This window comes from Mustela nigripes, chromosome 10, assembly GCF_022355385.1.
Source record: "Mustela nigripes isolate SB6536 chromosome 10, MUSNIG.SB6536, whole genome shotgun sequence".
Lineage (NCBI taxonomy): Eukaryota > Metazoa > Chordata > Mammalia > Carnivora > Mustelidae > Mustela > Mustela nigripes.
The window spans coordinates 13,671,315-13,689,915 of NC_081566.1; the positions used below are offsets into that span (position 1 = coordinate 13,671,315).

The 18,601-nt window shown below is 35.4% G+C and overlaps 1 protein-coding gene across 3 annotated transcripts in view; it reads left to right on the forward strand.

The window, feature by feature from the left end:
• The window catches only part of RPS6KC1 (ribosomal protein S6 kinase C1), a 171,332-nt gene that overhangs the window by 84,086 nt on the left and 68,645 nt on the right, over positions 1 to 18,601 (forward strand). For all 3 annotated transcript variants that reach the window (XM_059412680.1, XM_059412679.1, XM_059412681.1), the window contains one exon: positions 6,807 to 6,899. In XM_059412680.1, the coding sequence (XP_059268663.1) occupies positions 6,807 to 6,899 (93 nt within the window). The remainder of the gene's footprint in view (positions 1 to 6,806; positions 6,900 to 18,601) is intronic.

The window sequence follows — 18,601 nt, forward strand, 5'->3', positions numbered from 1 at the left end:
TCATTTTGTGTGTGATCTTTTCAAGATATGCAGTTATCAAATAAATACTTATTAGTGAGAATTTTCAATGTTAAGTGACCATTACTTTTTTTTTTGAGAGAGCGAGAATTCTGGAGGTGGGGAAGGTGGGCGGGAGACAGAAGGAAAGAGAAAGAATCTTAAGAAGGCTCTGTGGTTAGCGCAGAGCCCAGTGTGGGGCGTGATTCACGACCGTGAGATCATGACCTGAACTGAAATCAAGAGTCGGGCACTTAACTGGTTGACTAAGCCACCCAGGTGCCACCTGATCATTACTTTTAGAATTAAAAATTAAATTCTGATTTGGAAGTAATTTGTTACTTGTTCTTATATTATGAAGTAATTTGTTACTTGTTCTTATATTATGAATATATTTTAAATAAGATATCTGCTGTTTCATTTTCAGATTATTATTTTGTGTTCTGTTTGCTAATCTTTTCCTATTTTCTATCGTTGTTTTAATTGTATTATTGAGTTTACTTTTTAAACTCCTTATAGTTTTATCCTTTTTAAATGAAATACTTATGGACTATATATATTTAATATAATTTTAAATGTGATTATCCATTTAAATATATTTATTATTATTATTATTACCTTTAAAAATTAACATATAATGTATTATTAGGAGTAAATATAATATTTAATGGAATATTTGTCTAAATATTCCATTAACTATAATATTTAAATGGAATGCTTATCTAAAGATTACTTTGAATTCAAGTCTTATTTTCTTTGGGGTTGACAGCTCTCCCTATGTCCAATCCTGATATGTACATTCAATTCCATTTTGGGGGACAATTATAAAATATTAAACAGGATGGGCCTCTATGAACTAATTTTACTAATTCATCTTGTATACAAATGTTCTAACAGTTTTAGAAAATTACTAGACTTTATTCTTCCCATTAATGTTAACTTTTGAATGTTCTACCTATTCATACTCCTTCAGACTCCCTGCTTATGTAGACTCTGTTACAGTTTTCCATAATCACTTCTGTGAACAGTAATTTATTAAGGAAATAAATGTATAAAGCCTGCTGTTTAGCTTTTGACTTGGAGAAAGGAGCCATAGAATATATCAGTCAGAAATTCCCTTCAAGCATAGCTTCTAATGAAAATAAAACTAAGGAGATCTAATGCAGGAGAACTGGTTATATTAGATTATATATTAATTCACTAAGCATTTGTTAAGACTGTCTATTTATACATTATCAAACTGATATACTTTGGAATTATACAAAAGATAATGACACAGTCTCTGCTTTTGCAAACCCTATATAGTTGAGGCCCTATATAATTGAGGCCCTCAAGTATGCACGTCACTGAGGAAGCAAAAGTTAAGAGAGAATGGTAAAGAGTCATGTAGAATAGTAGGAACTTGTATCAAAAGGGGTAAAAAGAACTACCCAGTAAATCAGATTTGATGTGCTAGGATTTTTTTCAACTCTTAGGCAAGGAAGCTAGAGGACAATTTTTCTTGCTAGAACAAGATGTTTCTCTTTTATGGTTAGTATTTGCTTTTTGTTTCACTGTATTTTATGCTGTTGAACCTGGCTCTTAGGTCAGGAGCATGCTTGATTTTTTTCTTATCTATTATTTAACTTAAATGTCTTCTCCATGTTCTTGATGAGCTTGGTGAATTCACTGTTTCCTTCTTTAACCCTCTTTGGGCTTCAGTTTCAACCAACACAGTAAGAGGATCGGTATAAATGATTTCTAAGGTCCATTCTGTGCAAAGCAGATATCATTTCTCTCTAGAATCCATATGCAAATATTTCTTCCTAGCCTTATTGATTAGGAAAATAAAGGAATTCCTTCTGGGTTTAAGATTTTATGTTGATTGTTGTTTTTCCCCATTGGTGCAGTCCAGGTCATGACTCATTCCACTGGAGTTTTCTGTGATGATTTAGGCTTTTGCTTTATTGAATTTATTTATGAGACTCTTTTGTGGTAAATATAAAAGTTCTGAACTTTTCAGTCCTTCATGGTAATATCCTTTTTAAAAAAAGGACGGAAAGGAGCAAAAGCACGCTTTGTTTTCTCCATTGCTTCGTTATTAACAGGCTCTAAGAAAACTTAAGGGGCAGGTTTCAGAAAAAAAGGAAATGAATTTTGAAGTAAAGGTGAAGTCTTACTTAACTGACGGAGACAGAGTTCTTTTTCTTTTTCTTCTTCTTCTTTTTTTAATTGGAGATGACTTCAAAGGATTTAAGAATTAATATTAAAAGAGGATTTTCCTGGAAAAGACTTAGAATAGCTTTTCTGCTCTTTTTAGCTCTAGGAATTTTAAACCAAGATGATTGAAATTTAGGAAAAGACAATAAATGGTCTATATTTAGGACATAAAAGATTGTATACTTTCTAAAGTGTGAATACATTTTTTGTCATGCAGTTGAACAAGGTGTGAATGAAAATTCGTATGTAGAATACATGCCTTTCCCGAATATTTGTAGATTTTGAGTACAATTGGAGTAATATTGAAAATATTTTTCTATTGTGCATTTTGTTGACTGGTCTTATTGATATTTCTCAGTTTTCCTCTAGGAAATATTTTAAAATGAGTATTGTGTCACTGTTAGTGAGACATGGCCCAAGTAGTGATGGTAGTCAGTGGCAATTCACCTCAGTAGTGAAATGTGATCTAAGAAAGGCTTAGGAAACCTTGTTGGAGGGTTAATAAGTTGCCAGTGAAAGTCTCGACAAAACCAAAAATGTACAGATGAAGCCAAGTTCAAAGGTATTTATAGTTAGCCATCAGGTTTCAGAGTGTGGATTCTTGATGTTTTTTCTAGTGCTTTCCTTTTACCCTTATCTCCCCCCCCCCCCCCCCCCGAACTGTGACTTACTCTTAGGTTACTTAAGGACAGGTAGCTAACCCTATTCTAAATGTGGTTGGTGGACCAGCAGCATCAGCATTACCTGTTAGTTTGTTGGAAATGCAGATTCATAGCCTCTCTCTGACTGATCAAATCAGAATCTCCATTTTAACAAGGTCGTCTGGTGATCTGCCAGCACATTAAAGTTTGACAAGTACCGCACTCACAGATTGGTAAGAGTGGAGGTAGATCTCAGTGAGAACAGTGTTTTCTCCTGTTTTCAGGAGAAGAAAAGTTGCAACTTTAAAGAAATAAACTTTAAAGAAATCAACAAAAATAAAGGTAAGCATCACTCAGCCATTTAGAGAATGTAGAGCAGAAATCGTAAACAGATTTTATTGGTGTGTTTACTCTAATCCTCTGGTAATGGCTGCCAAGAACACTGTATTATGAGACAGAGTGTGAGATTAACAGAGATAGCTGCCAAGGGCTTCAGCAGTGGAGTGATATGTATTTGCCATCTTTGGTTTTGAAGATTGTTGGATCATCATACATTCTTTTAAGACCCATCATGTACCCCCCCCCCCCCCCCCTCCTGTGTTTTGTTTTGGTATAGATGAATGCAATTGTCCCTTGCTTCTCTAGGCATCTTCCATTACAGTAGTTACATATATAAGTGGAAATTTCACTTTTTTCATTAAGGAAATCAGCCATATTTCCTAGAAATATAGTATATTCTCCCATTCCCGTTCCCTTAGCATTGGCTGGAGTTTCCCCAAACATTGTTATATTATTTTATAAGTAAGATTTAATCCCCTCTAATCTATTATCTAGTTTTGTCATCTTAGATTGCTTAACCTTGCCACTTCTCAGTTTTCTCATCTGAAAAAAAAAGAGAGAATGTTGGACTTGATCTCTGTCTCTTTCTGTTCTTACAATTCTGTGGATTTATGTTTCCTTTTGCCATCTGAAAAAAGGAATAGATCTATAGGGATTCTACCCAATTTAAACGCTGCATATAAGGAATACAGGATTTTTTATTGATGATTTTATTTCATGATCTTTCTTTGTTCATTTCTCTGATCTTAAACTTTTATAGACGGTGAAAGTGGAAAGAGAACTTTAATGGTCACTTTGCCTTTGGTCTTTCCCCATTACAATTTCACCATTCCCATCTTTGCAGAAGTAACCTTACTAAATCACTGTTTTCATTGGGTTGTTTCTCATACAAAAACTTGTTTTCTAGACTGTGGAGAATATGGTCCAGACCTGGCATTCAAGGCCTGTGAAAAGTGACTGGCCCTTAATGCATAATTTTATTTTCCTTTGTTCTACAATGTGAACAATTTTTTCCCCACCAGGCCAGTTCCCTTCCAATCCTATATATAATAATATCCTTTTCCTTATCCTAATTCCAACCTAGCATTTAAAATCATCTTTAGTTCTACTTCTTTCTGAGACTACAGTTTTTCATATACAAACTAGTGACTTAATCTATTGTCTTGTATTTTTAAAAACTTTTGTTGTTATTTAAATTTTCATGTATTTGGCTTATCCCCTCAAGTAAATTACAAACCCCTTGAAGCTAAGGGATCATGACTTTTGATGGTTTCTGTTCTTTTCAGTTATAATGCATATAATGGGCACATAGTCGTCATTCACTGAAAGGTACAGTGAGATTTTATAGTTTGCTATCTTTGTTGTTGAGATTCCTACAGTGAACCAAAACCTTTCTTTGGAAACTAAAAGATCCAATGCTTTCAGTTAGTAAGAAGGTATAACGTAGAAATAGGAGATAGGGGACACCGGGGTGGCTCAGTCAGTTAAGTGTCTGACTCTTGATCCCAGGTCTGGTCTTGATCTCAGGGTTGTCAGTCAAGCCCTGTTTTGGGCCCTATGCTGGGTTGCTCAGTCAGTTAAGCATCCGACTTTTGATCTCAGCTCAGCTCTTGATCTTGGGGTCGTGAGATCAAGCCCTGCATTGGGCTCCACGCTGGGTGGCTCAGTCAGTTAAGTGTCGACTCTTGATCTCAGCTCAGGTGATGATCTCAGGGTCATGAGTTCAAGCCCTGCATTGGGCTCCATGCTGGGCATGGAGCCTACTTAAACAAAATAAAATAAAAAAAAAAAATAAATAGAAGATAGGCATGTTCGACTCATTTGGCCATATTTTTAAAGAGAAATGTAATGGATAAATTAATTGCTCTTGTCTCCATATAACTTTTCATTGATATTCCTCTTACAAAATTACAAGCAACTCTTACTCTTCCTTGATAATAGAGTAGGGGGAGATGAATTTTTAATGATTAGAATGTGTTGTGGAGTAGAATGACTGCAAGCAATATAGTAAGAAGTTGGAGCACACTGAAGTTAGTCCTTGCTTGCTAAACCTAAAAACAAACAAAAATCTAAAAGCAATTAGAGTTGCTGCTGTTAGAAAATTTCGCAAATGATAGTTTTCCGAGTTATAAATGACACCTCATTTATCTGTGTTATCTCCTCTCATTTTCCTCCCCTCTTCCTCCTTCCTCTCTTTTCCTCTCTCTTTCCAACTGACGCACCTAGGCACTGTATGAAGTTGAATGAGGTGTATTTCCTGTTCCCAGGGAGCTCTGTGTCTTGTGATACTGGTCTGCACAAGGACTGGAAGTATCAGAAGTGGTATCTCAGTAACTGTTAATCATGACACCTCATTAGCCAGGATACTTGTCTTCCATATTTTCCACAGGGAAAACAGTGTTTCCTGTATATTCTGATACATTTCTGACAACAAACAAGCGTGCTTTGAGGATACATTAAAGGCTTTGTGTCTCCAGTTGTCCTCTGCAACATTACCATTTTACTATACAGATTAGTATGACATTGCCTTCCTGTTGTAAATGCTAAATGGAGGTGTCTTTGGAGTTTATTTAGACTAAAGTCGTACTTCACTGACAGGGAAACACTAAGACCAATGGCTGGAAAGTTTGGATTATTCTTTTATTGTGCCTTACTCTGAAATATCCTTTCCTGTTTTCACTGATCTTTATCGTAGTTAGCAGACCAAGTTTTCCACAATACACATGTTCGTATATTTAAAAAAAAAAAAGTTGTCTTCTCCTGTAAATCCTCTCTAGTCTTAAACAACTTGATGTAACAATTACTGGTTATATGATGGAGTTTCTGGATTTATTATTTTTTTTTAAGATTTTATTTATTTATTTGTCAGAGAGAGTGAGCACAGGTAGACCGAGTGGCAAGCGGAAGGGGAGGGAGAAACAGGCTCCCCGCTGAGCAGGGAGCCCAATGTGGGACTCAATCCCAGGACACTGGAATCATGACCTAAGCCAAAGGCAGCCGCTCAACCAACTGAGCCATCCAGGCGTCCCGAGTTTCTGCATTTCTCACAGTTATTGACAATTCTTCTGGTTAAACTTGAATCTGCCAGTTCTCTTAAAATGCATGGTATATATTTATAAAGTAACATTAAAGGACTATAGTTTCATGATGGGAGAGAATGACTTATGTTGCCTCTCTCCCCAGGTTTATCAATTATTACATTGTTTTTTAGTACTCCCCTTCTAAATTACTCTTGAGCCATCTGGGGTAAATATAAGGCTGTGATTGATGGTTGTTGGCTCAGTTTCCCATTTGTTACAATGTTTCATTATAGCTGTACAGTTTTGAATTGTATTATTGCTCTAGAAACTATACCAGCTCATTATTTTTTTTTTAAATTATTTTTTCAATATTGTTATGATTTATTTACTTGCAACTTTTTTTCTTGCTTTTTCTTTTTGATTTTCTTTCTTTTTGATTTTATTATTTTTTTATTTTACATTACAGACAAACAGAAACTTCCTCCTTTCATCTTTCCATTCTCTGATTTATGATAAATTTAGTTTCCTTTGGCCTGGCATTTGCTTCAGCAGGCAGTCTTCCTTCAAGTACCTCCCTGATTGATGTATAATCTTTGATATCTTCCATTAGCCTCCAGGATCACTAAGTTCAAGGCCCCCTTGGAACCTAAGGAGCCCTGCCGAGGAGCTGAAGGCCTTCAGAGTCCTTGGGGTGATTGACAAGGTAATTCTTCAGTGTCTCTTCAAGAGTTCCGTCATAAATCGACTGCATGCTGACATTATGTCTTTGAAGCTTTGGATCTTAAGGATATGAAACAAAAGGAGAAAATGACTCAAATGCATCTGCACTTTAAAATAACAAAAGCTGAAGAGAAAAAGCTTTTATCTAAGCAATTCATGTAAGGTCATGCAAAATATATTTGAGCTAAAGAAGAAGGTGCATATTTGTTGGCATTCAAGTTGAGTAAGGGTTTGGTTTTATAAACTTGTTAGATACACTTTTGTTAGTTACAAAGACTTGTTAGTCAGTAATTTTCAATATTAACTGGAGTAGTCAGTCTAATGATCAAAAAGAAAATTGGCACTCTCCTAAGAACTACCATTTACTGAATACCTACTGTGTGTCACACTGTCTATTAGGCATTTCATGTAAAACAACTTACTTAGTCCTTCACACAACCCTGCTTTTTCCATCATGGTAGGAAAGTGATAGATAGAACAGGGTGATAAGTAACTTGCCCAGAAGTCACATAACTAATTTAGGGTAGTACTGGAATTCAAGGCTAGATCTTTGTGACTTCGAAAAGCATTTTTTTCCCCCAGCACACAAACCCCCCTCTTTATACACTTATACTTTTGTATCTGGAATAAAAATAAAGAGGTAACAGGGGTGCTTGGGTGGCTTAGTGGATTAAAGCCTCTGCCTTCTGCTCAGGTCATGATCCCAGGGTCCTGGGATCCAGCCCTGCATGGGCTCTCTGCTCAGCAGGGAGCCTGTTTCACCCCTCCCCCTCTGCCTACTTGTGATCTCTGTCTGTCAAATAAATAAATAAAATCTTTTTAAAAAAATTTAAAAAATAAAGAGATAACAGATATTTGCTATTGAGTTTCCTCAAATTTGGTGACATCTCAGATACATCAAAAATTCACAGTGCTGGCTGAGAGCTTACAAGTGTAATTTTAAAAACTGTACACAGTAAATCATGTTTTAAATGTATTTATCAACCACCACCTCACCTTTTGGAATAAAAGAAAATGCTTTATTTGTTATTAAAGTATAAATTTAGCCCTTTTAAAAAATATTAACCACCTTTTATGAAGCACCTTAGTGTTCATTTGTAACTTACTGTTCATTGAGCAGTTCTTATGTTCTAAAGTATGCATGTGATTTGTTGCTAAAACTGAACAATAAGCAGTATATCTCAGGTAAGTTAGGAACTAATGGTTTGCAGAATTCTGAAGGGAGTGTCAGGTTGGATATTACATGAAGCTCTCAGTGTCTTATTAAATCTTATAAGCATAATTTTTCTCAAATAAATTCATATAACTGAATTTTGACTTAAAGAATGCTAAGCAGTAGTACTTTTCAACCTGAAATATTTCTTTAACCATGTTTTCCCTAGCTTTTTCAGTTTGGAGAACATTCTATTTGAGAGTGCAGAGAAGAAGCCAAGTTGGAACTGAATAGTTCCTAGTTTCTTGGATTTCTGTGCAAGCAAATACACTTTTTTGATGTACAATGTCTGTTCTCTCTCTTTGATGTATTTATTTTGATAAAGTAAGACCTTTCATTTCTGTGCTCTAATCATGAGTAAGTCACCTTGAAGTCCTGGTAATATCTGGTAATATCTATGAGTCTCACATGTTTATACAAACGAGAGCTTTCAGCAGTGGAGGAATTCTTAAATTCTGTGCTGAGGCACAACTTGCCGCTGTCTTTATTCTGTTAACCTGGGAAGTGTGTTTGGTGTTGAGAAGGTGACATTTAACTTTCTAAGTAGAGATAAGGAAATACGTATTTGGGAATTAATAAGCTTTGCAAAGAATCTTTAAAAATTTGCAACAGAGTCACTCTTTGTATAAACATTATTAGATTTTTAAAAATTTGAATTATTTTAAAATAAATTCTTTTCAGTTTGGGTTTTAGAAACTAGAAGTTTGGAAGAACAGTGTTGAATACATTGAAATGGCTAGCAGATACACAGGATATATGAATCTAAGTCTATACAGATCACAGTTACTCTGATTCTGTTTCATTACAGTATTTGTTCTTTATGAGTTATTTTGAATGTTATTGTCTATAAACTTAGGAAACGTCCCTAGGAATGGGATTTTAGACTTTTAAATAGAAAGTAAATCAGATCTTCTCATCAATATTTAGACTGTAAGCTCTATGAGAACAAGATCTTGTCTTTCTTGTTCTCTGTATTCTCAATGCCTAGAATCATGCTTGACACATAATGGGTCCTTAATAAGTATTTGTTGAAGGAATAAATTGAAACATTAATAATTTTAAACATATCGTAGGTAGAGTGACACCTGCTGGTATAATGTGAGACTGCTCTCTATTAACCATTGTTCAAGACATTCAGGTATCTGCACCCAGAGAGATACTCATTCCATAGCTGTATCCTGGTCTAGTATTTAAAGAGAAATAAATGACTTTTTCTTCAACTGGTCCTCCATTAACATATATATTCAATAAGGAATTTAAGCATTAGGATTCTTGGAATATAAATAAGCGGATGTACACTTAGAAGCAAGAATGACGTAGCTAGTGCAGGGACCTTCAAAATCATATACAAAAAATAGCTGAAAAAATGAGGTATGGTTTACCTGAAAACATGTGTGTGCTTCCAATTTTTGAGGGCTACCCAGGATAAGGTGATTAAATAATGTTTTGTTCAAATTATTAGGATTAAAGGGGATATTATGTCCAGATCAAGAGGTGCAAACTATGATCACCTTAGGCAAACCAGGTTGTATGGCTTTTCTGGAAAAAAGATAGTGAAGGATAAAGTTTGCTTTTTAATATCCCTATAGGATACAACCAGAAGTACATGAATATAAGTTTTCAAATTTTAGGTAATGAGTAAAGATACCTTTTGAGAATTAAGATTGACCAAAGGCAGACTGGATTCCATTGTACTTGTTTTTTGTCATTAGAGATATTCAAGGCTCAAGGGTCATTGCTGGGAATGTTGTAGAAGGAATTCAAGCACTGGATGGGTTTTTACATTAGATAACTTCTAAAGATTTCTTTTAGCCCTCAGAGTCACTTACACATAGTCTTCACATAGTAATAGCAAGGGAAAGTAGAAATTGGTAGAAAACCAATACTTTGATGAGAAGGATGGATTGCTGTTGTTTCCACAGAAGTTTGTGTACGTGTGCATGCAAACTTTTGTGTTTGTGTGCATGAGGTATCAGGGTATGTATATGATTGCATGTATGAGGATTGTTTATATACAGGTAATTTGCTGTTGAATTAGAAGTCTGGATGGGTCATTTGACTGCTAGTAGAATGCCCAAGTGCAGGGAGAGTTTCTGAGAAAGTTCATTATTGAATAACTTACCTAAAAAAAGGATAAAGGTATCTGTAGTCTGGTAAATAGTAATATGCTAATGGCAGTTTCCTGGTCTTGATATTGTGCTATAGCTACTATATATGATATCAGCATTGGGAGAAGCTGGGTGAAGGGTACATGAGACTCTACTATTTTTGCAACTTCCTGTACATTTGAAAAAGGTTAAAAAAAAAGACTTGGAGGACACTGACTTAAACAGCAGAGTAGTAATACCAAGATATGTCTCTTCATGTCCAGTTGTTTGTAGCCAGAGTCGTCCTGCATATGGGTGTGTGTCTGGTGTTTACAAGGTCAATCAGTGAAGATAACTGGATTGCTCATATTCATTCCAGCTCCTTAAAAAACAACTTTAGTAGGATGCTTGATAAATCATTGTTATAATAGATGCCACGTACTTTGTAAAAATGATCACTATTACATTAAATGCCTTGGCATTTTGTAATCAAGATGCTTCTCAACTTCATCTCAAGTTTGGCAAGCAGAATCTTAGTTTGTCTTGTCATTGGAAAAATACAGTTTTAGTTTAAATATTTTTTGAGAAAATTTGTGTAGATTGTTCATATTGAGTAGATGTTAAGAGAACCTTAAAAAATAAGTACAGGGGTGCCTGGGTGGCTCAGTTGGTTAAGCTTCTGACTCTTAATTTCAGCTCATGTCATGATCTCAGGATTGTGAGATCAAGGCCCACATTGGGCTTCATGGGGCATGGAGCCTGCTTGGGATTCTCTTTCTCCCTCTCTCTCTGCCCTGCCTGTCCCTCAACTCACTACGTACTCTTTTTCTCTCTCTCTCAAAAAAAAAGTACTTATTTTTTAAGTTTCCTAAATAATATTTTCTATGATGATATACAGATAAAGTGTCCTTATTGGGAGCACAGAAGCATCAGTATTTGCATATTTGCTCATTGAGAGAACATTGGGTTAAACTGGATTAAGAGGAATTTGCCCTTTCATTTAAACACTGGGACAAAAGTATTACCTGAATGATATCAAATTACAAGTGTTGCACTTTTGCTTCTGGAAAGATGGAGTTGCTTATAGAAAGAGGTCCTTTTCTATATGTTTTTCTGCTAAGTATAGCTAAAACTCTGGATGTTATAAAGAAAACAAACAATAAGAAGATTGGAAACTAGAGAGTAGAAGGAAGACTGACTAAGGACCGTGGGATCCAATGACTGTGTAGTGGTGAATTCCCTGTACTTGGTTTTCCTTACATACTCCAGGTTGGATGTTGGAGAAATGGCCACCGCAGCAACGCTAACAGGAACAGACCAAAAACAAACAACAAAACCCTGCTCTTTTAAGCCAAAGGGCTATGAAATGGGAAGTTTAGTGAGACAGAAAACTTTTAGAAAATAACCACTCTACTCCAGCCAACACCACAGAAAAACTTTGGCTTATAATACATCCGAAATATCCAGGTTTCTGTAGAAAATCATTGAGAATCAGGGCACCCGGGTGGCTCAGTTAGTTAAGCATCTGCCTTTGGGTCCTGGGATCAAGCCTTCCGTCAGACTTCCTTCTCAGCAGGGAGTCTGCTGCTCCCTCTCCATCTGCCTCACCCCCAGCTCATGCTCTCCCTCTTCCTCCCTCTCTCTCTCTCTCAAATAAAATCTTAAAAATTATTGAGAAAAGACACTGAGATGACACAGATAGCCGTAATAAAAATGTTTTGGTGAGCAATTACAAAAACATACGAAACAAACAAAAAATAGGAAGTCTCAACAAAGAAATGGAAGATATAAAGAAAAGCCAAATGGAAGCTTTAGAACTAAAAATTACAATGAGAAAGAGAGGCAAAACCAAACCTCAGTGGACTCAACAACAGAATGATAGAACAGAGGAAATAGTGAGTTTGAAGATAGGGCATTAGGAATTACCTAATCTAAGGAGAAAATAAAATGGCGGGGGTAGGGGAGGGATGAACAGAGACAGGAACCTGTGAGACTAAATCGAAAGTTCTAACTTGCATTTCATTAGGATCAGAGATGAAGAGGAGAATGAGGGTGAAGCTGAAAAGTATTTGAAGAGATAATGGCCAGACATAAACCTATGGATTCAAGAAGGTGAATCCAAAAAAGGATAAATCCAAAGCAGTTCATGGCAAGGCACCTCATAGTCAAACTTCTTAAAAACTAGACAAAAAAAAAAAAAAAAAAAAGAAAAGAAAAAGAAAGCAATGCAAGGGAAACACTTCACCTATAGAGGAAAAACAGTTTGAATGACAATGGATTTCTCATCACAAACCATTGAGTCCATAAAAAAATGGCACACCATTTTTAAAGTCCTGAAAGAAAAGAACTGTGTCAACCCAGAATTCTGTATCCTGTGAAAATACTCTTAAAAAATAAAGGGGAAATCGATCATTCTCAGATAAATGAACACTAAGAGAATTTGCCACTAGTTAATTTATCTTAAAAGAATAGCTAAAGTAAATTCTCTAAACACAATGGAAATATTAAAAGTTGGAATCTTAGAATAATAGGAAGAATGAACAGTGAAAAGGGTAAATATGAGTAAATACTTTCCTTTTCCTCTTGAGTGTTCTAAAATATGTTTTATGTAACTTTTATTGTAACTGACCTATTTCTAAGTGTATGTAGAGAAAAAATTTAAGACAGTTATGTTATAAATGAGGGAGTATAAAGGGATATAAAGAGATAATTTCTCTACACTTCATTTGAAATCGTAAAATGATGACATGAGAAGACAGTGGTCTTATATAAATATAATAAGTAGAGAAAACACTGAAAATGCTATAAAAAGAGAAACACTAAAAAAACACTACAGATAAACAAAATGAAATTCTAAGAAATGTTAAAGTAATGCACAGTAAGGCTGGCAAATGAAAACACACAAAAAACAGAGCAAACAGAAAACTTAAAGGAGGTTCCAGAGCAAAGGAAATGATCAGAGCCAGAGAGGAATATCATGTGATGATAAGAGTCAGTCCACCAAGAGCACACAGCAGTCCTGGGTACGTATACACAAGACATTGGTTTGTTGAATATATAGTTGAATAAATACAAAAGAACATACTAGAATTGATTGGGGGGAAAAGTCGATGGGACACAGCCAAAGCATGCTGACAGGAATTTTTCTAGCACTAAATGCTTACATCAGAAAAGAAGAAAAGTTCCAAATCAATAAAGACTGTAACTCCCCCTCCAAGAAACTGAAAAAGAACAAAATATTCCTTCAGCAAGCAGAAGGAAATAAAAAGAGTAGTGGTCAGTGAAATTGCAAATAAAAATCATAGAGAAAAATCAGTGAAACACAAAGTTGGTTCTTTGCAAAGTAAAATTAATAAACCTTTAGCAAGACTGACAGAAAAATAAATGGGAAGACAGAAATTATTTGTCAGTAATGAAATAAAATAGTATTCCAGGTCCCACAAAGGAATTATGTACTGTGACCAAGTAGGGTTGATTCCAGGGATACAAAGTTGGTATAGTGTTTGAAAACCAGTCCGTGTGGACATTAAGGAGGCCATGTAATGTGATGAGCCCTGGGTGTTATACGCAACTGATATTAAAAAGAAACAAAGGAACAGTAGAGACAACCCTGTACATGTCAATTTGATGATTTAGATGAAATGGACCAATTCGGGATGCCTGGGTTGCTCAGTCGTTAAGCCGCTGCTTTCAGCTCAGGCCATGATCCCAGGGTCCTGGGATTAAGTCCTGCATCGGGTTCCTTGCTCTGTAGGGAGCCTACTGCTCTCTCCGCTTCTGCCTGCCACTCTGCCTGCGTGTGCGTGCTCTCTCTTTCTGACAAATAAATAAAAACTTAAAAAAAAAAAAATGGACCAATTTGTAAAAGAGCATAGACTATCATCCAGTATGAAGTGGATAATTTGGATAGTCCTATTACTATTAAGAGCATTGTATTTACAATTAAAATACTCCTAAAGTGAAATCATGAGGCTCAAATGGTTTTACTGGAGAATTTTACTGAATTTTTAAAGAATTAACACCAATTATGCATATTCTTTTCTAGAAAATAGAAGAAGGTGAAGTAGTTCCCAGTTCATTTTATGAGGTCAGTGTTGCCCTAATACCAAAATCACGAAGTACAAAAAAAAATTTACAGGCCATTATTTCTCATGAATGTAGGTACAGAAATCCTCAAAATATTAGCAAATAGAAATCAGCAGTATCTAAAAGGAATTATGTACTGTGACCAAGTAGGGTTGATTCCAGGGATACAAAGTTGGTATAGTGTTTGAAAACCAGTCCGTGTGGACATTAAGGAGGGCATGTAATGTGATGAGCCCTGGGTGTTATACGCAACTGATGAATTATAGAATAGTACATCTGAAACTAATGATGGCTAATTGAATTCAAATAAAATCAATCAGTGTAATCCAACTACAGTAATGGGATAAAGAAGAAAAATCACGTGATCATAGAATTGATGCAGAAAACATTTAAAAAACTCAACACCAGTTCATGGGGGATTAAAAAAAAAACTCTAAAAACTAGGAATAGAGGGGAACTTCTTCAACTTGGTAAAGATTAGCTGCAGAAAACTTAGAGCTAATGGCATGCTTCATGGTGAACGACTAAATGCTTTACCCCTTAAGATCAGGAACAAGGCAGATTCTTAGCACTTCTATTAAACATAGTATTAGAAGTTCTAGAAAGTGCTATTCAAGAAGACAAGGAAATAAGAGGCATATAGATTGGAAAGGAAGAAATAGAATTGTCTGTATTTGAAGATGACATAATGGTTTACACATAAAAAATCATTGGAATCTACCAAAAAAATCAGAACTAAGAAGTGAATTCAGCAAGGTTGCAAAACATAAAATCAGCATACAAAAATGTTATATTTCTGCATACTAACAGTGGACACATAGAAACTGGAATTAAAAATACGGTACTCTTTATAGTCATAAGTGATACACAGTTTTAACAGAATTCCTATCAGATTTTCAAGAAGGTATTTTTGTATGTGTATTGATGTGGGCGAGATTATTAAAACATTTATATGGGAAGGTATAGGAACTATAATTGCTAAAACAATTTTGTAAAAAGAATAAAGCGGGTATAATAACTTGACTTGATTTCGGGAGGTGCATAGCTACAACAGTCAAGACTGTGGTATTGGTGTACAGAGGCACACATAAATCAGTGGGACAGAATAGAGAATGTATGGCCAGCCGACTTTTGACAAAGGTGCAAAAGCAGTTCAATGTAGGAAGGATAGTTTTTTTTTAACATAGAGTACTGAAGCAATTGGATATCCATTGCCAAACAACAACAACAACCCTCCCCCCCCAAACCAAACCTTTGGCCAGTATCTCACATCTATAAAAAAATTAGCTCAAAATGGAGCACACATTTAAATGCAAAACATAAAACTTTTAGAAGTAAACATAGGAAAATCTTTAGGACCCAAGTGTTGGTTTATAAGAGGTTTTAGACATGTTGCTGAAAGCATTATCCATAAAAGGAAAATGACATATTAGACTATCAAGATTAAAAACTTTGGGTCTGCAAGAAGTTTATTAAGAGGCTGAAAAGATAAGCTACAGACTGGGAAAAATTATTTGCAAATTGCATATATTACAAAAAACTCATTTAGAATTTATATAGAATCTTGAAACTCAATATTAAAAACCCAAACAATCCAACTAGAAAATTACCAAAAGATATGAAAAACCATTTCACCAATTGAAATTATGGTAAATTAGCACATGAAAAGATGTTCAACATCAATAGTCATTAGAGAAATGCAAAATAAGATCACAGATATCACTATAAACCTATTAGAAACCTTTCTTTGTAATAGCCCTAGTGTGGAAACAACCAAGGTATTTTACAGTAAGTGAACAGTTAAACTGTGGTGCATTAATACCATGTAATAATATATACCTCTGCTGGGGTGAATGCCTGAAGTTCATTATCCTGAGTACAAAAAAACCACTCTCAAAAATAATTATACCTTTATGATTCCGTATATATACATTTTCAAAGTGATGAATCTATCTAATATTTCTCTTCTTTCGTTTTCCATAGTTCATTCTTTTTTTAAAGGTTTTATTTATTTATTTGACACAGAGAGTGAGAGCACAAGCAGGGGCCCAGCAGGCAGAGGGAAAGGGAGAAGCAGGCTTCCCACTGAGTGGAGAGCCTGATTCAGGACTCGATCCCAGGACCCTGGGGTCATGACCTGAGCCAAAGGCAGGCACTTAACTGACTGAGCCACCCAGGTGGCGCTCCCATAGTTCATTCTATTTAAGAATTGAGGTAGTATAGGACAAAGACATATAAAAGAAATTACTAATAAGGCACATATGGGTTAATAATTATTGCTACAATTTATTGCTTATATATTACAGTGAAAGTGAGCTGATTTAATATGGTTCCCTATGTTTTGAAAAGTTATATTCTGTTGTAATCTTTAAGAAATCATCCCTGTGAATATTACTTTATAATAAATGTATGTTATTTTGTCATATATGTAAGAAAACAATATATCCTACTATATTAGTATTTAGTTTAAATATGTAAATATATTGTCAGAATAGTAGTTTATGTAAAAATTCTCAAGTTAGAACCTGCGAATACGATATAACTGTTGTGTGAATACATTATAGTATATTCAGCTGTACTATAGATGTAGATATATTTAAATGAAGTTGTCTGTTACTGTGGTTTTGTGTATAACATGCTACTAATAATTCTGGTGCTGAAAACCTAGGTTTACAAATACTTAAAAATACATTTAAGAATTGGGGCATCTGAGTGGCTCAGTTGGTTAAGCATCCAACTCTTGATCTTAGCTCAGGTCTTGATCTCAGAGTTATGAATTCAAGCCCTGCATTGGGCTCCGCACTGGGCATGGAGCCTACTTAGAAAAAAAATACATTTAAATACCAGTGTAAATTCCTTCTGGTTTCTGGTCTGGCATGGAAAGAACTTGGAAGGCTCTACTCCATCCTAACAAGAAGTAAAAAGCTGAACAAACTGGAAAATCGACAACTCTTCTGAGATACATAAGAGAGGTGAAGTCATAGGGCAAATGGCTGCCCCTAAATTAGAGAGACAGACATACAGATACAGAGAATCACTGCTTACTAGAGCAGAAACCTACATGGGAACTGGTGCCAAACTGTTATTGACAAATTGCTGGAGGCTTAATGGGACAAGTCTGAGAGTTAAAAACTGCAGGGGTTGCTTCCATACTTCTGTGAGTTTTACCTTTTGGGGCTCTACCAGGTTCTCACAGTGAGTATTGGAGAAAAATCCCCTCAAGCTTTCATTGAGAGAAGGGGAGAGTAGCCACAACCATTTTGAAATATACCAGGGCATTCTATTCATAACAAGATTTGTCTTCAAGAGAAATGATTTTACCAGAACCTAACCAGTGAGGCTTTATGAGAGCCTAACTGGCTTTGGGGAAGGGAAATACCCAGTTCTGGGCAGCTTTAGTCTTGGGTGTAGGGGAAGGAGAGTGCCCAACTTTAATCCCCGTCTTACCTTCTGGTGGGAGGAAAGAGAAATACCCAACTCCAGTCCCCTACAGCCATTTAGTTCTACCTATAGCTGGGGAAAATCTGATAGGAATTTGTGAATTTCACAGCACAGGGCCACAGGCTTACTAAACGACTGAGACTTAATCATAGGGCTGTAGAAGTCTTTCCTTCCTCCAACATCTATCTTACCACATTACTAAAGGCCTATTTATTGGAGTTCCTTTTACCTAGTACATCACATTCAACTTCCAACGAAAAATTACAATGTATGCTAAGTGGCAAAACGAGCAAACAAGCAAACCCTCCCCCCACAAATAAACAATAAAAACAAACCCACAATGGTTTGAAGTGACAGCAAGAATCAGAACCAGACTCAGATATGGAGGGATATTGGAATTTATCAGACCAGCAATGATTAATATGCTATGTGCTGTGACAGAAAAAGTAGACAACATACAAGAACAGATGGATAGTATAAGCATAGAGATGGAATTTCTAGAAAGAATTTTTAAAAATGCCAGAGATAAAAAATACTATAACAGAGATGAAAAATGCTTTTGATTGGCTCATTGATAGACTGGACAGAGCTGAAGAAAGAATCTCTCGGCTTGAGGATATTTTAGTTGAAACTTCCAAAACTAAAAAGCAAAGAGAATAAAGACTAAAAAAAATGGAACATCCAAGAACAGCAGGATAACTGCAAAGGGCATAATATACATGTATGGGAATACCAGAAGATGAAGAAAGAGAAAGGAACAGCCTTTTAAAAATAATAATGACAATGTGTTCAATTATGTATGCTTATGTATGTGTATGTATATACTTATGTATACTTATGTGTAAGTGAAATGAATAA